Below are 24,391 nucleotides of genomic sequence, written 5' to 3' on the forward strand. Positions count from 1 at the left end.
CGCAGAAACAAGGAATTCAGAGAGGAAAGCCCTCTTCTAGCCTGTTTGCTAGACATCTGCCTGGGGAAGAAGATGGGGAGAAAATAGAGACATCTCACTTGGCTATTGAGGACAAAAGAGGTCCTAATGCTTGGGGGGAGGGGCTACAGTATGCAAGGATTAGGCTAATGAACACCTATAGGTGCTCTTCCTAAAATTTGGATGTACCTTATAATTCTGGGGCGAATACAGAAACAGTCTTGAGAAATAAGGCTTTTCATTGACAATGAAAATGCCTCCCAAGATTCCCAAGTCCTGTTCACTGAACTTCTATCTTAAAGGGATGCAAGATCATTAGATAGTCCTCAGCCCCAACAAGGACACAGGGTAAGGTGAATTCCCAACAGCTATGGAGAGATGGATGGTCTCAAGTGCCACGAACATCTGTAGTCGACAGAGGAAGTTGTGGGTTGCTCTGACTATAGGCAAAAGCAGCTGAAAAATGGTGGGAGGGTGCAGGGGAAAGCTTGCCTCTTGAGAAACCCAAGCAGGTTGGGCAGCAAAGGGGAAAAGGGTAAACCCATTGCAGCAGGAACAGCCGGAAGTTCAAGAACAGCAACCCAAGTGGATGGCAAGGTGGTGCAGGTGGGCGGGCAGGTGAGCACGCCGATGGATACATTACCACAGGAGGCTTATTCCCCGACTCCTTCAAACAAAAAGCGATGGCATGCTGAATGCAATAGCAAAGAAAAGAGAGAGCCTGATCAATGCACCCACCAGGAGGGAGAAAAAAGGGAAGGGTTGCTGCCTTGCAAGGCTGGGGGACGGAGTCCCTGATGTGGGCAGGGGGCACCAGAACTTAACTTAAGCCTGACTGGAGGAATGCTTCCCAGCATGCACTTGAAATCTTGAGAACCCCTATGCCTTCTGGATCACCCCCTCTCCTAAATACCAACACACTGGATCTTATCAGACCTTGGGAGAAAACCTGGTGACTTTAAGCTGTGTGGGCTGGCTGGGGAATTCTGGGAGTTGAAGTCCACATATCTTAAAGTTGCCAAGTTTGAAAAACACTGCTCTTGGCCCTTACTTAGCTGCACCAAGTACAGCAGGACAGCAAGCAAAGGGGAGAGGGGGCAGAAGGCAACACAAAGGGGAAAAGGGACAAAGGCATTCCAGGTAACTAGCATGCGGATCCTACTGGCAGCTCCAGGCATGAACTGCCCTGCTCTGGCTGTCTCTTGACCCCTACCCACGAATAACCAGTGGGCTTCCTGTTGATTTCTGAAGCCGGTGCATTAGACTCCTCACTCAATGCCTGTAACCCCAAGAAGGCTGCGTTATCAAGGCAGAAAAAGAAAGCACATCTGAACCCCCATCCACCTATATACACAATGAATAACCTGTCCCTCAAGTGCCCCCGGAGGAGGACACAGGGAGCTAAGAGAGACCAAAGCAGGTACAGATTGTGAAGGGAAGGGCGAGGGTTAGAGAACAAAGGATGCTGGGATATACCAGCATCCCAGCAGCTGGAGTCTCACATGGGAACCCTCTTACTCCCCACCACAGGCATCCCCTCTGCCCTCATCATCTCTCAGTTCAGGAGCAGATATTTAGTGCCTGTCGGAACAGACCAACCAAGTCACCTGAAACCTTCTCCGAGGGAAGCTCTTACTGCACTACACAGGCACCTCTGTCCCAGGATCCTAAGCCCCCAGCATCCTTTGCTCTGGGTCCCTCTGGCATGCAGCGCAGGAGCCAAGGCAGCAGGGAGATAATAAATAAAGCCACCCACTTACAGGAACCAGTTTCCAGTACCACCTGGTGGGACACTGAAGCAGAGGAAGGAGAGAGGCCAGAGGGAGAAGAGGAGAGAGATGCAGAAAAAGACAGCTCGGTCACATACCAAACCTCGGCTATATTCAGCACAGGCAACCAAAGAGGCCGTTGAGCTGGGACAGGGACATTGAGCCCACTGGGAATGGAAACAGGACTGCCCCTCATCTGCTCCCAATTGTTCAATAATCCAGCCCAGCAGAGCCAGCCAGCCCCACTGAACAGCTTGGGGAAAAATAAATGGTCAACATTCACCTGGCAGTCAGGTGGGCCATCCAGTGCAAGACAAGAAGGTAGCCCAATCAGAGTGAACTTGGCTTTACAAGCTGGGAGAGACACCCCCTCCCAAGAGGTGGAGGGGGGCAGAAGGAAGCAAACTCTATCCTCTAAGGCAATAGGGAGGGAAAGGGGTAGCTTGTAAACATAACAAAGCCAGTGTGGGAAAAGCTCTTTTGATGAACGCAGCAGTGCCCCTAACTGCTGCCAGCCCAGTGTTAAGCCAGAGTCTGAACACCAGTCTCCCCGCCCCTCCCCTGCTTCTCTCAGGAGGGGAGCCATAGCAGCAAAGCACCCACACCTTGGGACTACTACTGGAAGCTGGGGTCTGGCCGTCAGTTCCAGGAGCAGAATGCTGAGAGGATTCTTGTTCCACAGTCTGTTGTATCTTGTGAATTATCTGCAGGGAGGCAACAAGGAATCATTTGCAAACAAGCAACACAAACACCTAGCCAGCTGAAGCTTCCTTCTCTCCTTGTCCCCTTTTCTCCTTTTTCTGGTCCAAAGCTGAAGAAATGGGCCCTTATGGGTTTTCCTTATTTTATTTCATCTACATTTTTCCATCATCTTTCTCATGACGACATATTCAAAGAGTATTTTTGTATTGTGTTTTTTCCTTTCCTCTACCCTTGAGCTGAACTGCAGTGTTCTACCACTACTGACCTCAAACTTCACAATCTGAGCCTTCTTCAACTACCAGGCTGGCTGGGGGAAAGGGCGACAATAATTCTAGTCTCACAAATCTAGGCAGGATTAGATGGAGAAGTTGTAAGTAATCCAACCACATTTAACCCAGCATTGTATTTCACATGCCACCAGTAGCATGCACTTGGGCTAAGGAGGCAGATTTCAAATTTGGACTTAGCTGAAGCGCACTGGTTCTGTCTGGGCTCTCTCGCATGGATTGGTGTGTGCGTCAAGTGGGATATTCCCATGCATAATCTCCTTGGATGCAGATAAGAGAGAAAATGTAAATGAATTAATATTTAGTACCATATCTATCCAGCGCAGGAGTTTCTGGTCCCAGGAGACGGCTGCTGGATCAATGCCCAATGTAGCACTTAATGAACTGGTGGTTTCCAATGCAAATGCTGTCATCAGAGAGTCAATTAATGCCAAGTGTGCCCCCTACAAGTCAAGCAGGGAAAAAACAGAGAAAAATGGAATCAGGAAAGATACAGTAGTCATTAAGGGCACCCCTACCCACAAATGGGAGTCTCACACACATACTTCGCACTATCTTCGAAATTACACCAGAAGGGAGAACTACCTGGCCAGTACCAATGCTGGGGTAGGTAGAAGCAAGCTTATCTCTCATTACCACATGATCTTGCACATCTCAACTGAACGGAAATTTGGAGCAGGAACAGCCTCCAAATTCTTCATCATTCAATAGGTTCCAAATTTTCAGAATATAATTCAACAAAACATTCACATCTTTGACCCGTATTTCTTTTCCAAACACCCTATTTACAAACATAAAAATATTAAACCAAATCGGTATCAGTGTAGAGCAGATCCAGAACATGGACTCTCTCACTCTTCCAAGGTACTGTACTTTCAGAAACAAAGGCCAAAACCCAATCTTTGCCATACATCCTCTGGTACACCCAATATACAGGTGGGGGAGATGGGCAGTGATAAAAATTTGATAAATAAATATATAAATACTTGAAAAAAAAAACCTTATGTTGAAATATTCACCTTAAAGTCACATGGTATTAATTTAACTTTAGGCAAATCACCCAAAACTATCTGAATCCAGGTTTCCAACTGTAAATAAAAATTAACTCTGAGATAAGTAACTTCAAAAACTGTTTTGAAGTTTGATGATAAAAACAGTTTAGGAACTTCAGATGTAGCTAACACCTCAGGCACAAATTGCAAAGGACCAAAATCTTGGCAAAAGTATGGTAACATCACAGTCCTCTCTGTTTCATTTGAAGTTAATTTCCACTTTAATCCAGTCTCTGCCCACAGCTAGATTAGCTGTTTTAAGGTTTTAATACTGTTAAGAGAAACCTGAGTGAGACCATTAGGTATGCCACCTGCCAATCCTCCAGAGCCTTGAATGCAAAATTTTTCAACAGCGTTCAGCCAAATACCAGATCCAAGAACTGCTGATCCAGAAGTAACACCTCTTCAAAGCCTCAGGGAAAACATAGGAACCAATAACCCAATTGCCAAAGGCATTCTGGTAATGTAAAAAGGAAAAAGTGAAAGCATGGTCATCATTGGCAGGATAATTCCCAGATTTCTATTTCCTATTCACTGTGACTCTAACCGTGAACAACCAGTACAACATTTCTCAAATGCTGTAGGTCCTGCCATAAAAACATCCACTACAATATCTACACGATGGAAAGGAAGAAGAGGAAAAAATAGTTTCCTGCCAGCAGACCTAGCGGCATAGAATCAACAGATGGGAGCTTGTCCAAGTAAAGTATTTACTCAAGGAATTTAATCAGTTACAGCGACTTCTACTTGTTCAATTTCTCTCAGCTTCAATTTTCCAAAGTTATGTTTGTTCCCATTACTGCCTCAGTTGGCAATTTTTATAAAATGTGAATGAAGATTTGCATGAATTTTAAATTTGAACTGTACTGTGGAATTTAAAACAAGGCAATTATCAACTATTATTACATTTCCAATTCACACAGAGGTTCAGAAAGTGCAAATCAGGTAAGCTTAAATTAAAAATTGAACTGAGCTAATTTCTCAGTCACCCTTCATTGTTGACTTTAAATGGAAAGCTAGAGATTCGATAAACTGCATTTACTTAAAGAGAGGCAGAGAACCAACCTACACCCACATGTAGGCATCTAGCACCACTGGAGAATTTTCTACCAGCTGCGATATAACAAGACCAAAATAGCAGGGACCAGGTGCACCCCATGTTCACACAGTAGATCAGCTTAATCTAGCAACAGAATCAGACGACAAAGCTCTTCGTTCTCATACCAAACCTACTGCTTCCCACCAAAAAAAAGCTTCCTGCAAATAGGGAAAGACTAGGCTGGACTCTTCTCTCCACAAATCTTATTTTCCAAGAAAAGTTCTCTAAAAATAGGGAATAAGGACAGTTTTAAAAGTGGGAAGCATTTTACTATCTTATTCTCCTGATCATGGTGCATCTGAGTAAGCAAATGGGGAAGTCAATCCATATTTATATATTTACATATGCCGCCCAGAGTCCCTCTTTTGGAGATGGGTGGTACCAAAATTTGATAGATAGATAGATAGATAGATAGATAGATAGATAGATAGATAGATAGATAGATAGAGATAGATAGAGATAGATAGATAGATAGATAGATAGATAGATAGATAGATAGATAGATAGATAAATTTGTAGCTGGTGTGACTTCATTCCATAACCCAAGTCCTAGGACGCAAGCTAAGGATCAAAATGAGTAAGATCTCCTAACAAGGGGACTCTGAACAAGTGCTTACATATATATAGTGGTATAATTTCATCTTCCAGAGTTCTAGGCTTAGTTAGGGAAGTTTTTTGGAAGGAGAATAAAGGGGTTTCTGCAGGGAATGAGGAAGGCAACTGTTAGCAATTACAGTTACCATAAAATCTCCAGAGATTCCTATTATGCAAACTGAATAGTGATTTATTTTGTGTACTGAAAAAGAAAATGGAAGATATGGGTGTGGTAACCCTTGAATAATTTCTTCAGAAAGCGAGACGATGACAAGACAAAGTAGTTGGGAAAGGTGGAGAAGAAAAGGCTGATGGGGAAAGGAGAACTGGGGTAAGAAGAAGGGGAAGGACACCATGGGGCAGATGAGACATTGTGTTTCTTATCCATGGTATAGAACAAAGCTTTAAATTTTGCATACATGAAAACAGATGAGTATTATGTAAACATTTTCCCAAATCAGTTGTGTTTAGAACACAACTCCTCTCCCTGAGGAATGCAGATCTGCGCAATGAAATCCAGTGCGTATTTCTTCACTATTACCTGCATTTCAGACCACAGCCCCAGCCACTGAATCTGGGAACTTAAGAAATATAAAACCTATCAACACAAGTTCACTAGGAATAAGGGGGCAGTAGTAAAAGGTGATCTCTGTTGATTAAAGGCCCACAAAAATGTAAAGTTGTCCTGGATGCTAAGGCTTGGAAATGAAATTTGTACAGTAATAACAGTGTATTCTGCATATACAAAACAGTGTTTCAGTAACACTCAGCCAAACTTTGACATGGTTTGCCTGTTTAAGTTTGCCTTTGTGTGAAATAGGTTTCATGTTTCCTTCTTTTCCCATTTTTCATCCAGGAGAAAAGAGTCCTATAACGAATTGTTGCCGTGTACTTCAGCATACCCTTTTCCAGGATACTACATTCTATTTTCCTTACTTCAATCTCAGCTTTTCATCATTTCTCTCTACAACAGTTTGTTAGCAGAACATTCCTTGCCTACTGATTAAACCCAGTTCTCACAGAACTGAACTTTTTCTTCTTCTTCTTTTTTTAAGTTCTTGCCTAGGGCTTTTTATTAGAAGCAAGACCCAATTTATAGATTGGAATTTTTCATTTATGAGAATGTGCAAGAGAAGATTGTGAGTCAAAGACTGGATCTAACTGGCTCCCATTTACGATGACTCCATTCACTATCACAAGGTGAGGTGATGGCCTCAAACTTCGATGGTTCTGAAAAGAGATTTGATAAATTAATGAAAACAAGGCAGTTAATGGTTACTATTCATGATAGCTATACATTACCTCCAGTATTGGAGGTAATGTGCTGTGGGCTACAAGTTCCTAGGAGAAAAAGCAGAGGATACTATCCATTCATGTCCAGCTTATGGGTTTCAGGGGCCTCTGGCTGGATTAGAAAGGCCTTTGGCTTTTATGTTTTAATACACTAGAGCACATGGGTTCAGTAGATGCCTGGCAGCAACTAGATCTTAGAAACCAGAACTTTGTAATCTTTTCTGAGCCAAAAAAAGGCACTTGATCTTTGAGTTGTATGCTAATGACAACACTCTAAAAAGGGGGCAGAGCCAAAACAAGGTAGGTAAGACAAGGAGAAAAATTCAATTTCATAGTCCTTCATAGCATCTCCCTTATATCACATTAAAAATTACTATGTACTCTGATAGGGCGCTGAGGGCTATTGCAAAAGTATATGCAGAGCCATGTCTGGCCCTGAGACTGCAGCTTCTGCATCTTGCAGTAAGCAAAGACAGTGAAAAAGCTACATTTGAATCTACATTTATACCACACTCAGGCTTTCCTAAAATGTTATACACTACAGCAAAGAGAACTTCAGCAGCAACCAAAAAAAATCACTAGGCAATTAATAAACTCTGGGAGAGAATTAATTGGAAGGAGGAAGAAACCAGAAAAGGAACACCTTAAGCCTGAAGGAAAACCCTGAAAACAACTTCTCTTTTTCTTCATGGCAAAGCTGTTTTTAACAAACCTCAAGAGACTGGATGCAAGATAACATGCACTGCAAAAGGCTGCTCCCTGATTACTCCTCCTTTGCTTCAAAAGTTGGGCCTCTCCCCACAAGCGAAAAGGCACAAAACCTAGCCCAAGCCAAGCTGTACAGACCTGAATAAATGATAGGACAGGATAAATGCATGAAAATTGTGTCACACAAGCCAGGGAAATAAAATAAAGGCCATTCTCTACTCTCTAGTGACATCTGCTTGCCCATATTTTTGCTGGCAATGAGCCAATGTGATTCCCTTCAAAGAGCAGCTGACCCGCAGCTTTGTTTTCCCATCTTTGGAGCTTATTCCAGAATTGCAGGGCACACAAGACTCCCTGTAGCAGCCACATGATCCTGGAAAAAGATACAGCTGCATTAATGAGTAACCAATTTGTATTGGCACATTTTGCTTTCCACAGCACTTATTCAGAATTAAATCCAAAACATTATGCCACTCTAATTTAAGCCTTTTAAAGCAAAAAGGTTGGAGAAGGAGAACTTTCCCAAGATTCTGCTGGAATAAAGACTCACCATCACTTCTCCATCCTTCAAACTTCCTCCACTAATAGCATATTTCACAACAGATAGCAAAGGAAAAAGTGCATCCCTAAGCAGCTAACTGCAGCTCCTATTCCTTCTTCCAGTCTTAATAAAATCCCAAAGCAAAATCAGTATCAATCACTGAGACCAGCTCAGTGCTAGCCAATCCTACTAGGCACCTGCTGACAGAACTTCAACAGCTGGAATTCTCCTTACCTCCTCCATATACTGAGCACCAGTCAGAAGAATTATAATTGCCAGCACATGACGGCAGAGAGCAGAAATCCCCATTCCCAAAGGTGTTAGTAAGTTTATGTGGGTGAACAGTTTAATTCAAACATCCTAGCATTGACTAGAAATCTTGAGAGAAGCCACTCTTCTGGTGATACTTTGTCATCACTGAGCAGGCCCATGAAGAGAATTTTAGCAATCTACAGGGCTTCCAGCTTTTTCAGAATTGAGTCCTAAACATTTTGTAACTTTTATGAATGCCTTCCATTGCTGTTGTCTTCTACATATCTGCTTTCTTCTCTTTTCTCTTTCTTCCTTTGTAAAAAAAACAAAACCCTTTTGTCTGCACGTATCACTAGAAAGGAAAGGGAAGAGGGAGATTTCCCAGCAGTATGATAATATAGGTGCTTTGCTAGAAAAGATATAGAGTGGCTTTTCCTTCACTCCTGATTTGGGCAGCAATAGAGGGGAAAAAAGACATTTATTCCCTCTTGTATTTTCTCTACACATTTTAGACACAATGAGAATTGCCAGCATCCTGCCCATGTTAAACAAAACCTGAATTCTCATGTATTTTCTTATTAAACAGAGGTGTTTGATTTCTCCTTCCTACATGAGGATGTACACATCCATCAACTCCAGCCATCAAAACTGTGGCATATCATTATCAACCTTAGACCAAAGGTTGATATACCTTTGAGACATGGTGGCTGCAGGGAGCTGGAACAAGATCCTCAATCCCAACAGGTAATTTAAGCCTGGGGGTGGGGGGAGAATGACTTCTGGAGTGGCTTTTGCCACACCTCAACCTTCTCCACCCACAGAGAGAGGAGAGAAGGGGTTCCCACACAGTGGCTGAGATCTAACCTTGTAAAGGCCCCTCCCTGAAGCTGAGGCGCCACATGGGATGCTCCTGGTATTAAGCAGAGAGAGGAAAACAGTAAGGAGGGAGATTTGGAGATCAGTCTGGCACCCTCAGGGCCTTTACCTAGTCCCTCGTCCAGGATGCTGCTGGGAGGTTTCATACCTACAGGAGGAGGAAGAGTTCATTTAAAACTTCTCTTCTCCATCCTTATGGATGCTCTCATAGATGAACTTTTCCCAACCTGGTGCCTTCCAGATATTGGCTGCAACTGATGGGAGTTGTAGTCCTGCAGGGCATCTACAGACTGCCTTTGGGAGGGGTCCTTACACCAATCCGTCTCCTCCAAGATACACTGCATGCATGACTAGGGCCCCTTTTGCAGAAGCTCCATCTGGGAGCCATTCTCATCAATATAGATAAGGCTTAAATGCCCAGCTGTTATGTCACACCTGTATAGGCCAGCCATATTCCAAATTTAAGGTAAGTATTTAATAAAAAGTGCAGCTCCCTTCCTCACAGTGATGTGGTGGTGAGCAGAGGAGAGACAGAACTGAACAGTCAGTCTCCCCTCCTGCAGCACCAGATCAAATTGGCCTCTAGGAACGCGGCCACCCGCTTGCCTCCAGACTTACCAGCTTGATTGGTTTGTGGTGCAGATCAGCTTCTTTAACAGGCTTGTCTTGAAAGGTGGGCACCAAGCCACGATGGGCCAAAAGTTGCAGCAAGGCAGCATTATCCTTCGGGAGGAGGGCACTGTCAGGGCCGGAAGGCAAGGCCTGGCACCAGGCCCGGCAGTAAATATCAGAAGACAGCAACAGGCGGATGAGAGGAGGTTTCATATGCTCCTGTTCATACTGGTCCGTATAAAAGGGCTCACGCAGTTCGGCAGGGATGTGCTCTGCAAGAGGGAAGCAAACAGTAATGCTGCATATATCTGCAGTTCCCATGTCCAGCAGCCTTGAATGTTCTATTACCTTTGGCCCCTGCCTTTGCCCCAGCTCAGCGAGCTGCAATCAGAGATGAGAACATTGGATCTGGGCACAGAGTACCCAGGTTCAAATCCCTCGGAAACACAACAGGTTGCCAGGACAGGTCATCAGCTCTCAGCCTAACTTCCTTCCACAAAACTAAAATCTTCCTTTCTGAAGACCTCCAGATGTCTTCGGCTGCAATTTCCATCTTTCCCCTGGCTAGGGATGATGAGAAGGATAGTTTGATACATCTGTCAGGGATCCAAGGGAAGCTTGCTATAAGAATAAAGGAGGCAAATAATACAGATTGCCCCCTCCACTGGAGAATGGGTTACGTATGCAGTGAAAAGTAACTTGCACCAGGGGAGGAAGAGCTGCAGGGGTTCTATTCTGTTCTCCAGGCCTTTCAGTGCTACTTGTCATTTATCTTCCACTATCTCCACTGACTTGTCTCCTGGGTTACAGATAGCCAGAGCAAGATGGCTCTGCAGAAGGCTCATCCTGGCCTAATTGCATATGAAGAAGAGGGAATTGTGTAGCCTTCCAACTATAAAGGCCAGTGAGGATCTTTAATGGTCCTGGAAGTTGGTTTCTTTGCTCTTTTGAGCCAGGAGTGAATGGGAATCAGACAAAAAGCAGCAATTCTGCTCAGTCCTGCACCTAGTACCCTCAGGCCACAAGTGAGACTGGAGTACCTACTTAGAAAATAGCAGTACTTCCGAAGTTATGTCTTCACATACTGTACAGCTTGTGTTCTCATAATACATGCTTCTAGGTCCACTTTCTGTATTCTTAAATATACTGTGAGTCTTGGACATATGGTTCAGATTTCATCCATGGCACACTCTTATTCCCTTGCTGTGTCCAGGAGGACATAATAGAAAGAGGAAGACATTGGTTCCTACCCATTAATATGGAGAATCTGCCTCACATCCAAAAACTACTTTCTCTGTTATAAACCTGTAAAGACATCAACAGCAACCCAGGAAGGTAGGTACTGCCTCTTTTCCCAACTCTCTTTCTCATTAAGGGGGGTGCAACTTGCAGTTCTCTCAGTGTCAGGGATAAGAACAAACAATTCTGCTCCTCAGACTGTCAACTAAGAAATCACTAATCAACATCTTTTACAGGATGGATACAGCAAGGAAAATATTAATGTCAATTTGTCCAGGCACAACAAGGCTTCTGGTATACACAAAGATACATGTGTGAATGCTGGCCCAAGATTCCTAGATACAGGTGATTTGGCAACACTTGTGATTTGGAGTTGAGGAGTTTCCCCATCTTTCATCTTTATCTACAGTGCAGAAGCTCTATCTGCAACAGCTTATCATTCTTATTTAGAATGATTTCCATATAGCAAGAAGAAAATAAAGCAGAAAGGAGTAGCATGGCCTGATAATTACTTAGGCAATCTACTCTTAGGACTGTATGATCAATATTAGATAGGATAGGGACAAAAGGAAAAAACTGAGCCTCAAAAGGGCAATCTCACACAAATGATGTTGACACACAAATACATCCCATCAAATAATAAATGCAGACACAGTTAGAAGCAATCAGTGCTGTAGTATCACCTGGAAAATTTGATTATATACCTGGTAGGATTTTCAGCAGCTATCCCAGGTACCCACCCAGACTGAGAAAGGTGACAGAGCTATAGCTACAGTGAAATTAAAGTATTTAGGAATACTGTATCCAATTTCTAAGTACAAGTGAAGAAGGAGTCAGAATTTCAAATTTCACATTTAGCTTTGGGAAAGGTGGGGTTTTCAAATAACCCAGAAAGTACACCAGAACGTAGGCTCATGATTTCTTTTTCTTCTTTTGGGAATAGTGAGATTTCATTCCCCAGGGTCTCTCACTCTTGACTGAGTATGGCAAAACAAAGCATAATTTGCTTCTCTCTGGAAAAAAAAAATGCTAGAGCTGACATTCACATGCTCTATTGGCCACTTCCTCAAGAGGCCATGAGACTTAGGATCTATGCGTCAGCTCCTGCCAGTAAGTTGGCTGGGAGGGACAGGACATTCCTGAGTAAGAGAGCAGGGAAGGAGAACAGGTGGAACAGCTTCACCAGCTGATTCAGCATCACCTGATCACAGCCACAACTGCAAACCTGGCTAAGAGCCCAGCTCCTTCTAGCTGATGGTGCAGAGCCCAAACAAGCAAACCTACCCTAGCCAGGAACCTATCACACCCCCTCCAAGACTGCAGGGCATCCCATATTAGGAAGAGCTTGCTTGGGGCAGAAGGCATAAATCCCCAGTCAGATATACTTCAGTTTATCAGCACAGCAGCTCCCAGATTTTCCTGAGCACAGCTTCAGTTTAGGAGGGGACCGCACATTGAAATATACAGGTAAAGGAAGTAATACCTTTGGCACAGCATGATAGAGCCATATACCAAAATGGACCTGACAATTTCCCCACTAAGAACTTTATCAGGCAAAGCCTCCACAGGGCAAATACCAAGCTTACAAATAATTGACTATACAACTGCTATTTCACTACATGGGCCAAGCATTTCTCAGGACAAGCTCAGGCCAAGTGAAAAACTACAAGCTTAATTCTGGTCTAAAGTAGATTTCTGGACTGAGAACATGCTCAGAGTCCTCCCCCCTCTGCATCTGAAATTCGCAATCCTGTCAGCAGTAAAGGCTATTTATTTAGGCATGCCCAACAGAAAGCTTTTAGGATACTGCTGCCAAAGTCTTAAACTCATAAACCAAGCCCCGCTTGAGGCTGCACTAACACAAGTACACAAAAGACACCCATTTCCTTGAAGCCCAGGTAGTCCCAACATGATTCACATCCTGGGACTTGAAGTACAGTTCTCACTGATAGAGGATGTATCCTAATCCATTGAGTAGGTTTCAGTTTCTGTACAGCCTATTATCATTCAAGATGGGTCCCAGTTTGCCACAAGATGACAATTTTGCAATTGGCCACTCAGCTGATTCAGAAGGTGTGGTGAAAACAGCAAAGATTGGGAAGTAAGACCACTTTTAAATGGCTAAGTTCCAAAACAAATGTTTCTTAGAATTACCTTTGCCCTTCCAGTGAATCAATGGGGGATTAGTCATAATGCCAAGTATATTACAGCATGGAAGGCATGCCTATGGCCTGGTTCACATATAACCATCAAGCAATTTTCTTTTTGCTCAGCTGACTGCAAGTCCAACCATTATGTTTTAGTGTGAGAGCCAAGCCACTATGGCTTGCTTAACAATTCATGACTGAAAGTCCTGACTTTGTAAACATCCAGTCAGAATAGATAAGAGAAGGCCAAAAACAAGTCTTCTCTCCTCCTTTACACTAAATTCTTTAGTACAGGTAGTCCTTGGCTTATGTCTACATACAGTCTCTATGTGTAAATTGTTCAAAGTTACGGCGCCACTGAAAAAATGGACATATGACCGATCCTCAAAGTTCCAGCCACCACAGCTCTCCTGGACTCATGTTATCACAATCCAGGGCTCAGGTGCCTGGCTCACAATTATGACATTGCAGGAAGCCACAATCATGTGATCGCCATTTGCAACCTTACCTGCTGGCTTCCCACAAGCAAAATCAATGGGGAAGCCAGCAGGGAAGGTCGCAAGTCACTCCTTTTTTTCCAGCCTGCAGCATCACCAACCCACCTGTGCATGGCCTGCGCCGGCCCTCCCAGGCTCTCCCCCAGCCTCCTCCAAGTCATGCAGGGTCTGCACCCGCCCTCCCAGGCTTCCCTGACTTGTATGTGGCCTGCACCAGCCCTCTCAGGGCCTCCACTAACTCACATGTGGCACCCCCCCCCACTGCCCATGGCACCCCTGCACTCCTTACCTGGGACTCCCACCTCTTCCTGCTTAACAACTCATGCATCTTGGGGTTACACTGGCAACCAGGACTGCTGGAACTGACATCACTAAGAGACGCAGTCACATGATGTCACACTTTACAACCGTCAGTCCCAATTGCCATCGTAACCCAATGATTACCTGTACTATCCACAGTAGAGAAGTGGAGAAGAAAGCACATTCCTTTATGACAGTGACCAATGGACATATTCTCAGTTGTGAAAAATTATAGCATAGCAGTGAATATGCAGACTAATAAGCTTTAAACAATTAAAAGATCCATCAGTAGAAAAGAGAGTGCCATAAGAGAGGGACACTGATAAAAGAAGTGGTAATCTTCAAGGCAAGATTCAGCACCAGGTCCAACATTCTCTTTCCATGCCAAATAATTAGCAAGCACAAAGGAGAATATCACAAGAATGCAGGATAAATAGAAGATACTACTGATATCCAAAACAAAAGACTTCAGCATTTACTCATTAAGCTCAAAGGAATGCTGTGTGGTCTTGAACCTTACAAACAGAAGAAGGAGAAAGGGGTTCTCAAATCTAAGAGGAGGGGTTCTCAGATCTAAGGCTAAACTAGATATGATTTTATCATGAGACATAGACCTGCATAGCTGATGGGGCCATGGCATGGGAGAAAAGGGACTTTGCTCTAACATGAACACAGCAAGGGCAAAGAGTTAAATCCTCCTCCCCTCCAAACACACACAATTCCACTGCAACAGTAGGAGATGGGAAACCTTTCAGCCCTGGGGTTGCCACTGGTAACAGAAAACCATCAATCTTGGGTAGGATCACTCAGAGAAATTAGGAAACCCTTCCTTCCAGTAACTCACTGGAAATGGCTAGTTTCTCATTACAGCCATTAACTGCAGAAAACCAGTATCCTAGCCTGCTAGTAAGCAAGAAATTGGAAGAAGGGTTTCTACAACTCCAAGAGCTGCACAATTTACACATAGAGACTGTATGTAGACTTTGGCCTGTCCTTTTCTTTGCTATAACTTAGGGAGGGCTACCAGATTTGGGTTGCAAAAATTAGGGCAATCACTGTATGACAGCAAAGAGTGTTCTAAGTTAGCTAGCCCTAGCTTAGATCCTTCTGTTCAGCTACTATTTTGGGGGGGGGGGGGAATAACTCCAGCTATTACAGCCAGAGCAAGTATGACTCTGATATACACATTATTAAGATGTTAATTTAATATACAGCATGTCTCTAAAGTCGACCCATTCTGTGAGACGGAGTTCTTGCACTTACTTATTAAAAGAAAAAAAAGCCTAAACCCCAAAGGGGAGATAGAAGACAATAAGATCACCCCCAAATTATGTCCTGGCAACTCCCCTCCATTGCCCCAAGCCAGCAAGCATGAGCTTAATATACCTAGAGAAGGAAACCCAATGTTATGTAACAATCCCTTGCAACAAGCACCTATAGATCCATCTGTAGCCACTGGCCGCAAAAGTTATGAGTTAAGACAAAATTGGAGGCAAAATTATTCCATGATAATCAACAAGTCTGAGCATAGTACATGTTAAAAGGAAATGCAGGCATTATGATGTTTCCTTTAAACAACCACCACCTCAGCAGAGGCATGCCACTGTGCAAAGAGAACAGGTTTCAGGTAAGCATTTCAGCATATTTTGGAGTTAAGTGCAAACTCCCAGAATGAGACTTGGGAAAAGAAGTAAGCCATTCTACTTCTGGGATTTAGTTTGTCAGTTAAATCCCCAAACACTGTCCTTTTCTAAAATCCTCAAGCTAAATTAGAGATGTAATTCAATAGTCAGTCCAGATTAATTCAAATTTCTCAGATTAGACCCATTGGAATATGGAGTACAAAATAGGATGTTTTCTGGTATCTAAGTATCTAGAGCACACTGCTTGTTCCAATTTACATATATGTTCATGGGAAAAACGCAGCAGTGAACACAGAACAGTGAAAACATATAAACATGTTATAAAAGAACTGAAACATAAACCCAATGCAACTTATGCAAATGTAGGTATCATAAATGGTCCAATAATCCTTTCTGACTTCACTTTTTCCCTGCTCTGAATTGTCTTATCCAGAATTACAGCAGTGTCTCTTCTAAAGAAGAAAGCAATAAAAGTCACCTTCAAATTGAGCTCTAGTTTAGATAACTCCATAGACACATCCATGTAGTTTCCTTGGCAACAGTTTCCATTGCTTTCTTCTGGGATGTTTCTTTCAACATCCCAGATTGGTTTACAGCTTTGGGATTCCCTGGTGATCTCCCATCCAAGTACTAACTAAGCCCAGCCTGCTTAGCTTCCAAGCCCAGAGAAGATGAGCCAGCTTCCTCTACATGCAGAGACTTGGCACCACTATAGGATTTTTCCTTCTCCACTTCCCTTGTTATGATCATACAATCTTTACTAAGCACTTTCTACAGAACTGCAGCAATAGAAAGGGGGGGGGGAAATCCCACTCTGCTGAGATCCCCATTTTATTTATTTATTTATTTAATCAAATTTATACACCGCCCATCTCATTATGCAGTGCACCTCTCCCAGATGATGTCATTTGCATTTTCAAAACCTGTGCATTAAATGAAAAATACATTTTGGTCCTGAAAACCAGCATGGCCTTTTGAGCCAGACATCCAAAACCACTTAAGAGGTAAATAATGTTGGGAAGGGATCTGAGGCTGGGAAGCAGCAATCTGGACATGAATCAGGGCACCTCTCCAAGGAGCTGAACTGCCTCCACCAGAAGCTGCTTTTCTGTAGGAGGGTTACAGTGCTTCCATTATGATTTTCTAGGGTGGGAAAAAAGCCATTTGGGCCCAAAGGAGCAAACACGAGTGTTAAAACACCTTAAGCATCTACTAATTCAAGTTAAGCCATGAGTTAATCATGAGCATGTGCCCAAAGAGCTGAATGGCAATTCTAAAATAAATTAACAGCTAGAGGACAGAGGTTGACCTTATTTATATATATATATTTAAAGCTAATCCTTATGCCTTACTTCCTCATGCTCAAGATTCTGCTATTGCCCACCCCAGAAGGTCTGATCAGGAGTAGAAGAGCTTTCCTCAAGCCTGAGCAACGCTGCAACTTTACTGCTTCCCTGTAGTTACTTCACAGGTCTTGGCACTCAAGCAGAAGCTACAGGGCTTGGGCAAGGAGATGTGACAAAAGCATCCCAAGAAATATGCCTGAGCCAGAGGAGTGAAAACAAAAAATACTTCTCACCCCACAGACAAGTCCCAACCTATAATGAAGGTCCAGAGTGTAACTACTATAACCTGAAATGACATCAGCTGTATCATGCACTACACTATCCCATTATCATTCAGTCTACTGGGCCTCTATTTCACAGACTTACACCATGCTCATCCATTGGGCTAAACCATCATTTAAACACATTTATTGAATAACCATAATTGGCTTATTGTGTGACCAAACAAAAATAAAAACAAAGTTATGGTCTCACATGTGAAACAAGACAGAGAGTACTACTGCCTACTTTAATTACATCCATTTGCCCCAACCAAATGAACTCCAACAAATTCTCCCAGACACAACTGCTGCCCTGACCCCAAAGTATCCAGAGGCCAAGATGAGGTGGCTTGTGTCCAACAGTAAAGGAAGTCATATAGCAAAAAGAGATTAAAGAAAAGGATTTTCATTTATCTAGTGGTATTAACCAGGAGGATGTTGCCACAAAGCAATAAAGAACAGGTGCAAAACCCATTCAGATTCTGCCATTTTTTGGCAGAAAGGAAATGCATAATTTCTAATAAATAAATGTATTTTATTCTGTATTTATACTGTATTTTTAATTATTGTCAGCTGCTCAGAGTCGCATTTGTGAGATGGTTGGCCATATAAATTGAAATAATAAATACAACAAATGAAAAAGCTGGTAGAGACTGGCCTAAGAGGGTAAAAGTATGTGTATCAGATTTATACATATGTATAGGGACGCGGTGGCGCTGCGGGTTAAACCGCTGAGCTGTCGATCGGAAGGTCGGCGGTTCGAAACCGCGCGGCGGGGTGAGCTCCCGTTGTTAATCCCAGCTCCTGCTCACCTAGCAGTTCGAAAACATGCAAATGTGAGTAGATCAATAGGTACCGCTTCGGTGGGAAGGTAACGGCGTTCCGAGTCGTCATGCTGGCCACATGACCCGGAAGTGTCTATGACAACGCCGGCTCCAAGGCTTAGAAACGGAGATGAGCACCGCCCCCTAGAGTCGGATTCGACTGGACTTTACGTCAAGGGAAACCTTTACCTTTTTACAGTATATACATATGATATATATATATATATATATATATATATATATATATATATATACATACATACATACATACATACATACACACACACATACACTTTTATACAAATATGCACACATATACACATACCTGCAAGGAAAAAATTGTTACATCACAGCAGAGTGAGTGAGGATGCAGCCTAGAATCTGTTATCAGATGACTGGGGGTGGGAGTTGCTGGTTTTTAATATGGGAAAATATTCAAAAGATGTATCTATCAGCACAGCCTGGTAATTTATTTTCCTTTTTTTTTTTACAGCCAGAACCCAGTGTCCATGTAGACATGACCAGAACCATTCAATTACAAGGGAAAAAAAGTTTCTTGGTGACTGAAGCCAACGTTCCTAATAGAATTAAAAAGCCAGCCATCCCCAGTCGGATGCTTTCCAGATGTGCTGGACTACATCTCCCAGACTCCACAACCAGCACACTAACCAGGAATTCTGGCAGTTGCAGACACAGTACTGTGAGGAAATCAGGAAGGGGAGAACTATACTAGGCATACAAGGACTGGTAGTCATTGGAATAGAAGAACAGAAAGGTGGCTATTTAAAATAGCCAAGAGCTATTGTCCCCCATGCATTTGAGAATCAGAGTTACTCTACTGAGACCAGAAAGTCAGTTTCATAGACAGTTTTTATATTAGGATCCTAGGCCTGCCAAGAGACAGACAGATGGGACCAAATATCCCGAATTGTGCCACGAACATACTGAAGTATGTCCCCAAGGCACAGGAGTTTAGTTCAAGCCAGGAGACAGTCTTGTAAAATCACATGTGGGAATCTTAGCAAAGCAGCCAGATTAAGAGAAAAACAAGCAGCTCAGCTGGTTACCTACTCCCCCGCCACCCCGCCCCAGCATGCCAAGGTCACAGCCTAGGCTTTATGATCACCACTTGGATTCTTTATTTTTTATTTCTATTTGTATTATTTTTACTGTATTTTACTTTTTGTATTTATTGTGATGGTTTTAATCGATTGTTGCAAACCGCCCAGAGTCCCCCAACGGGAGGAGATGGGCAGGGATAAATTAGATAGATAGATAGATAGATAGATAGATAGATAGATAGATAGATAGATAGATAGGGCTACAGTCAAGGATGAGAGGCAAGCAGAAGTCTATAAAGGCAGATATAATGGACCCCAGAGATTTGCCAGGTGTAAGACAGTCCACACTACAGAATTCTAGCTGGCCACACATACTTTTTTTACTTTTTACTTTTTTACTCTTATTTATATTTATTTATTAGAGTAATTTTATTTTTGTATATTTTATTTTTACTGTATGGTTGTTGTTTTAATTAATTATTGTAAACCACCCAAAGTCCCCCGATGGGAGGAGATGGGCAGGGACAAATTAAATACATACATACATACACACACACACACACACATACTCTGTTTCATAAGAAAGTAGAGTTCTGCTGGATGGGAACTAACGTACAGTGCAGCACCAGATTTCTGCATGGTAACTAACCATATGCCTAGAAGCAGGAGATGAGGGCAACAGCACCCTCCTATTTATGTATCCCAGCAATCATCATTACAGGCACAGAGCTATCATACAGCCATCATGCCAAATGGCCACTAAGATCTTTGTCATTCATAGACCCATCTCATTTCATTCTTAAAAGCACTAAAGTTGGAAGGTGTACAAAAAATTTTCAAGCACTAGTTGGAGCCTGAGACAGGATAGTTTTGAGCCCAGAACACTTCTGCAGTAGCTAGAACAACCCCAGTAAAGTCAGAACTTAAATCTGAAATTTTTACACAACCTTAGAAGCCATCATTTAATTTCACAGGAATAAATTTCCCAATTTAATTGATTAACAAGGAGTATTCTGTTCTGCTTTGAGGTTCCCATTATTCAGCTATTACTACTATGACGGTCATTGTACTGCAGAGAAGAAGTAAGCATTATTATGCCAACTGCCAGCTCCACAGTGGGCAGTTTGACCCAAGTAGGTATAATCTACGTTTCTGAAAGAAAACTCTGAAACCTTTCAGTCAGTCTGTGATAAAACAAACCAATCTATTTTGCAGATGCCACAGAATAATCACCAAAGGGTGATTTATTCGGCTTGTGGGGTGGAGACAAAGTCAAGGAGAGGCATTTCAGAATAACCCTCCATTCCACTGTAGCTGGTAAGACAGAGAAAGAGTCAAATATTGTCCTACCTACAATACATTTATCCCTGCTAAGAACGGATCAGAGCCTTTTTATTACCCACAATTTCTGGACTGTTCCAGTCTGCAGACCAAAGAGAAGGTGCTTACACAGAAAGTTCAGGCATTCAAGTCCGATATACAGTTAAGTCAGCAAGAGACAAGTGAGGCAAGAAGAAGGAAGGCCTACCTTGCAGAATGAAACTGAAGACAGGTTTTACAACTGAAAAGTTGAAACCTCTTACTTCATGGAAACATACACCAATATATATGTGCCCACAATCACAACTTTAAGCCAAGTCGTTTTTAGGCTAATCAAATATCTTTCAGTCTCTGAAGGCAAGATGACCAATGCAACCCCGTAAACAGCTCCAAATCACAGTGCAAGTCAGCAACCTTCTCAAAGCTACTACCAGAATCATTACGACACTAGCCACACTGTCACTATTACAATAATCAAGGAGCGATATGTGTCCCTACAGTCTAGAAGAGACCTGACAATCCTTCTGGTAGAGAGCAATGACCAGCTCTGCAGGAGAAGTTCAGTGTCTCTAATATCTGCATGGGATCCTACATAAGAATATAGTCAGGTCAAAAAAATAAAGGAGGATAGAAGCTCCAAGCATCCATGGCATAGTTGGAAAGGCTAGGAAGATCTCAGAAAAATACCAAGAAGAGGTAAGGCTCTTAATTAATTAAGGATTAATTCTATTAATCCTATCAATAGAAAGCAGTTCAGTCAAGCTACCATAGCAAGCACTTTCCTGAGAATTCAATTCGCAATGTCCAGTCTTGACATAACAAGGCGCATCCCACCAAAAGATGAACTTGATTCCATGTGTGAATATTCAACATCCCAGCCAACAAGAGGAATCACATAGCATCACAGAGGAACAAGAGCAATAGCTTTTCAGTGAGGATTTCCTCAGTGCAGTTCCCCTATAAAAAAGCTCAAATGTGCACTACATCGATCTAACAGCTATGCAGGAAAGGTGGGCACATGGTTAAAAGAACCTAACTCCTAACCAGCGATATTCTCAAATGTTAGAGAATCAAGAAACAAGTAAAGCCACTGACAGTCTTTTTGGAGAAATCTTTAAAAATACATGAAATTCCAGCAGACTAGAAAAAGGTAGCAGTTGTTTATATGTTTAGCAAGAAGGACAGAGAGACCTCAGAAAATTACAGTTTAAATTACAGTTTAGTTTCTACCTTTAAAATATTCAGAACAAATGTTTACTAACAAAATCTTTAAGCATGAAGAAAATGAGATTAACGTTATTTTTCAAGACCAAACAAATATTACTGTTTGGCAAATTAGTCTATTCAAGACGTCTACAGAATTCCATAGGATATTTTAATGGTTCCATAAGGCAGAATATATTATGTAAATTGTGAGCAATAAAGACTAAATTGATACCTAAAATCTGGGAGCTGATATCATAAAAGTTTGCATGGCAAGTGATTTTGACCAATAAGCACTGAGGTGGAGGTAATTCAATACCATGATAGCTGAGAATTCTGGGAGTTGTAGTCCCAGCATATTTAGAGGACAACATATTGACTTAGACAATCTCCGTATCTCTTCTGATGCTGATGAGAATCTATACTGCAAGACATATAGCTACAGTGTACAATCCAGCTGGACCTATACTCATATTTCTTTACAAAATTAAAAAAAACAACCTGACTAAGCTCTGACTAAGAAATACCTTAACTTTTTTTATATATCAATGTAATCATATATGAGTCAGCAATGCGATGTTACTGTCAACAGGATTCCACTACAAAAGCAAGGCAGGAGGTAAAAGTAAAAAGAGTTCTACTTAATTTAAACAAAATTGATATAGGGTGAAAGAGGTAATCATATATACATTTATACACCAACTTTCTATTTCTTTCTTTCCTTCCTCACCAGACTCATATTATGCTCTGCACATCTCATTTGCGACTATCCACTGAATATTTCAAAAACCAGACAGTTTTGCCCAACTGCACAAAATAACTACTTAATACTTTGGACCACAAGGACTGGATAAAATCTAGGTGGAGTTAATTATTCTCTTTGCATTTCATTTCTCAAGTTAGCAAACTAAACCATAATATTTTATATCCCTGTATTATCAGAAAATAGCTGGTCTGGCGGAGAATATGTTTGCCACTTGGATTACAGTGTTATGGCACTGGATGTCCAGTCTACCTGTTTGATCTAGAGGATAACAATAGCAACATTGTAGTAATGGTGTTGCACAGCTCAACCCCATACAATTAGATCATCAATCAAGCAATTGAGTTTTTTGGCCAATTTCTGCTGGCTATTTTTGATCCAGTCACTTCTACCTATGTCCTCTCCCATTCCTGCCCAACTCTTTGCCAAAATCCTTCAAAGGTATGGAAAGCTCCAAGCTGTGATCTAACACATAAGGGCCCAAATTTGTCCAAGAAATTAATCTCAGAGTGCTACCTTAATTTACATAATCATAACCAACTTTCTCATCTATATAACAGCAGACTCAGCCAGGAAACCTGTCAGTGTTTAGCTAGTTTACAGGGAAGACACTGGTCACAGGATGGGTAAACCATATGGGTCTAACTCATAAGAATGATGGCTAGATCTGATTCCACAGACTGGGCCAGAGATGGAGCCATTCCTGAGGAGAATCCAGGCCCTTTTCTTGAATCATCAGTATTAACCAAATAAAGGCTCCAGACATTTTTTTACATATAGATGGGGAAAAGTGCAGGCAAAAATATTTCTGCTAATATAAAATGCATATGGCTTCTAACACTTAGGTCAGTGACTACAAGGTATCTGACCAAATCACTTGCTAATACTTATTTAAAACAAAGGATGTTAAACTTTGAAAAAATTTAATCTTTCTATATTTTTTTCCCTTTCAGTAGCTTTAACACTGCACCTTAAATCATGTTAATCCCCCAAGTATCTTGCTTTGGCCTACTGATGACTCTCACCAGTTGCTAATTTCTCGTGCTACTGGTAACTGTGCCACGTTTATTTGGGGAGGTATGGGACAAGGAGCTGTTGTACTCAGAAGGACTTGACTTCCAGACTGGACAGTGCTTTAAGGTTCCAAAAACCACGGTAGGCACATTCTCTACTTTCCACTGAACTCTGAACCCGGTAATGGCTTAGCAAAGCTGATTATGCTGGACTCAGTCCAAGGCAAACGACAAGGCTCTCCCTTCCATCACAGTGTGCTGTTGGTGTGTCATCAAGGTGACATGGAAGGGTAGGGACAAGAGGAACCTGTTTCACTCGGGTTTGACCAGAGATATACACTAACTCCAAAGTTGAGACCTGGTCTCCCAATTCCACCCTTGTGAGAACATACACAGGCACACAGACATGGAATTTTAAAAAGTGTAACAATTTACTCTACTCTTTTCTTCTTGTTGTTCCATGGAATAGTTGTTGCATCTCACTCAGAGGAGGTCATGATTCCAAGAGTTGAGGAGAGAACAGTTTCTGGGCACAAAAGCCCTGGACCAAGAGGAGAAAAATTATTAATTGACTCACAAGCCATTTTCCTGCTCCCAGGTTGGCCTGAAGCCCAGCAGGACTCAAAACCTATTATGTTATTTCTAGGTCAACAGCCTCAGAGGAATGCCCCCCATGCACACACACAGAGTTATCAGGAGGAAGGCCTGTCACTGCTACCCCCCACCCCCCGGTTGGAGGTTCACTGGTGATAAGAAGCACCTCATACTTTTTATACCTAAGAGTTTGACAATCCTCGTTAGAGAAAAATAGTAGTTCACAATGCTATTTATGGTTAGAATGAGCCCACTATCACTCTCTGCAATCACACTGGGCTGAGAGCTATGAAATGGTCTTTAGGAGAGACTGATGGGTAAGAATCCACTGTCCACGGGCTTACCTCTTTTTCTGGCAGTCAGGAGAATGAAAGGATG

The 24,391-nt window shown here is 42.3% G+C and overlaps 1 protein-coding gene across 2 annotated transcripts in view; it reads right to left on the minus strand.

Moving 5' to 3' along the window:
• The window catches only part of CAMSAP3 (calmodulin regulated spectrin associated protein family member 3), a 43,816-nt gene that overhangs the window by 17,821 nt on the left and 1,604 nt on the right, over positions 1–24,391 (minus strand). The window contains exons 1-4 of one of the 2 annotated variants that reach the window (XM_063292543.1): positions 23,855–23,928; positions 9,810–10,075; positions 3,085–3,219; positions 2,393–2,491 (exon numbers count right to left, since the gene is read on the minus strand). In XM_063292543.1, the coding sequence (XP_063148613.1) occupies positions 2,393–2,491; positions 3,085–3,219; positions 9,810–10,016 (441 nt within the window). In that variant the 5' untranslated portion in view covers positions 10,017–10,075; positions 23,855–23,928. Of the gene's footprint in view, positions 1–2,392; positions 2,492–3,084; positions 3,220–9,809; positions 10,076–23,854; positions 23,929–24,391 lie in introns of those variants that run through there. The other variant, XM_063292542.1, reaches the window with a different exon arrangement.

This window comes from Candoia aspera, chromosome 2 (genome assembly GCF_035149785.1).
Source record: "Candoia aspera isolate rCanAsp1 chromosome 2, rCanAsp1.hap2, whole genome shotgun sequence".
Taxonomy (NCBI): domain Eukaryota; kingdom Metazoa; phylum Chordata; class Lepidosauria; order Squamata; family Boidae; genus Candoia; species Candoia aspera.